General features: G+C 35.1%; 1 protein-coding gene across 1 annotated transcript in view; it reads right to left on the reverse strand.

The window, feature by feature from the left end:
- The window catches only part of LOC106873239 (plexin-A2), a gene marked incomplete at its 3' end in the record, with an annotated part of 282570 nt that overhangs the window by 63311 nt on the left and 217797 nt on the right, over positions 1–1462 (reverse strand). Inside the window, exons 13-14 of the mRNA XM_014920511.2 lie at positions 1212–1310; positions 474–579 (exon numbers count right to left, since the gene is read on the reverse strand). Of these exons, the coding sequence (XP_014775997.1) occupies positions 474–579; positions 1212–1310 (205 nt within the window). The remainder of the gene's footprint in view (positions 1–473; positions 580–1211; positions 1311–1462) is intronic.

Consider the following 1462-nt stretch of genomic DNA (forward strand, 5'->3'; position numbering starts at 1 on the left):
CTGCGTGGCACCTTGGGCAAGTGTCTTCTACTATAGCCTTGGGCCGACCAAAGCCTTGTGAGTGGATTTGGTAGACGGAAACTGAAAGAAGCCTGCCGTATATATGTGTGTGTGTGTGTGTTTGTCCACCCAATATCGCTTGACAACCGATGCTGGTGTGTTTACATCCCCGTAACTTAGAGGTTCGGCAAAAGAGACCGATAGAATAAGTACTAGGCTTACAAAGAATAAGTCCTGGGGTTGATTTGCTCGACTAAAGGCGGTGCTCCAGCATGGCCGCAGTCAAATGACTGAAACAAGTAAAAGAGTAACAGGAAGAAGGTAAATAGAGCGGTAGATGAGAGCATTGGGTCTCGGAACTGGTAGTTAATGGTAACAGAATAACCAGACAATGCATGGAAATACCAGAGAATTGATTGAAGTGATTTTCAATGTAAAGAACGATATATAAATGTATGTAAACAAAATATTACTCTTTAACGGTTCTGGACCGTTTTCGCTTTCAATTGTTCTTTCTTCCCATATCACAGACACGGACACGTTGAAGATGGGTTTGGAATCTATGTTGTTTAGTTTCACCTGCAAAAGAAAGAATCAAAAGGAGTTTTTTTTTTAAATTTTAATTTTCGTAAATTAAAAAAAAAAACAATTGTATCATGCTAGAGTCATGTAAATCATTTCAGAAGCACACACATGGTTATATTACATTCAGATTTATGGTCACTTTTGACAACACAACCATCATCAACATTGTCATTGTTATTGTCATCATCGTCATCCTCCTCCTCCTCATCATCATTATCTTCTATGCTAGAATATTTTGGAGGCTTTATATTACGAGTGGGTGTCCTTCAAGATGCTTGCATTTCTATTTACTGCTTATAATATGCAACAATAGTGTATCTACCTTAAAAACAAGGATACATCTAGATAATGTGTGTGTGTGTGTTTTCTAAATACATGATGATGGTGATGATGATTATGGTGATAATGATGATGATGATGAACATATTTTACAGATACATTAGCTATAGCAATGAATAAATTACTGCTTTATGATTCATGAAAAATATTAAAACTGAAAAAAATTTTTTTTCTTTTCCCAGTCTGTGTAACTGGAGGTATGTTAGACATTACAATTTCCAATTATGGATGGAATTTAATTGATTAATGTAATCAGTTAATTCATTGTAAATAAAAGTGTTGCTTACCTTTGGCACAGTACAGGAAATCTGTCGATAGTTCACAGAAATTGCCTTGTTCTTATATTTAGTGTCACCATATGTAAACAGGCAGAAATACTTATTAGGCTGTGAAGAAAAAGAAATAATAATAATAATAATAATAATAATAATAATAACAGAGAATAGGAAGCCAGACATAGTCTTAATTGAGAAAGAAAGCAAACAATGCTGGATCATAGATATAGCATGCCCAGCTGACAACAAGGTATGCGATAAGG

Source organism: Octopus bimaculoides, chromosome 15, assembly GCF_001194135.2.
Source record: "Octopus bimaculoides isolate UCB-OBI-ISO-001 chromosome 15, ASM119413v2, whole genome shotgun sequence".
Lineage (NCBI taxonomy): Eukaryota > Metazoa > Mollusca > Cephalopoda > Octopoda > Octopodidae > Octopus > Octopus bimaculoides.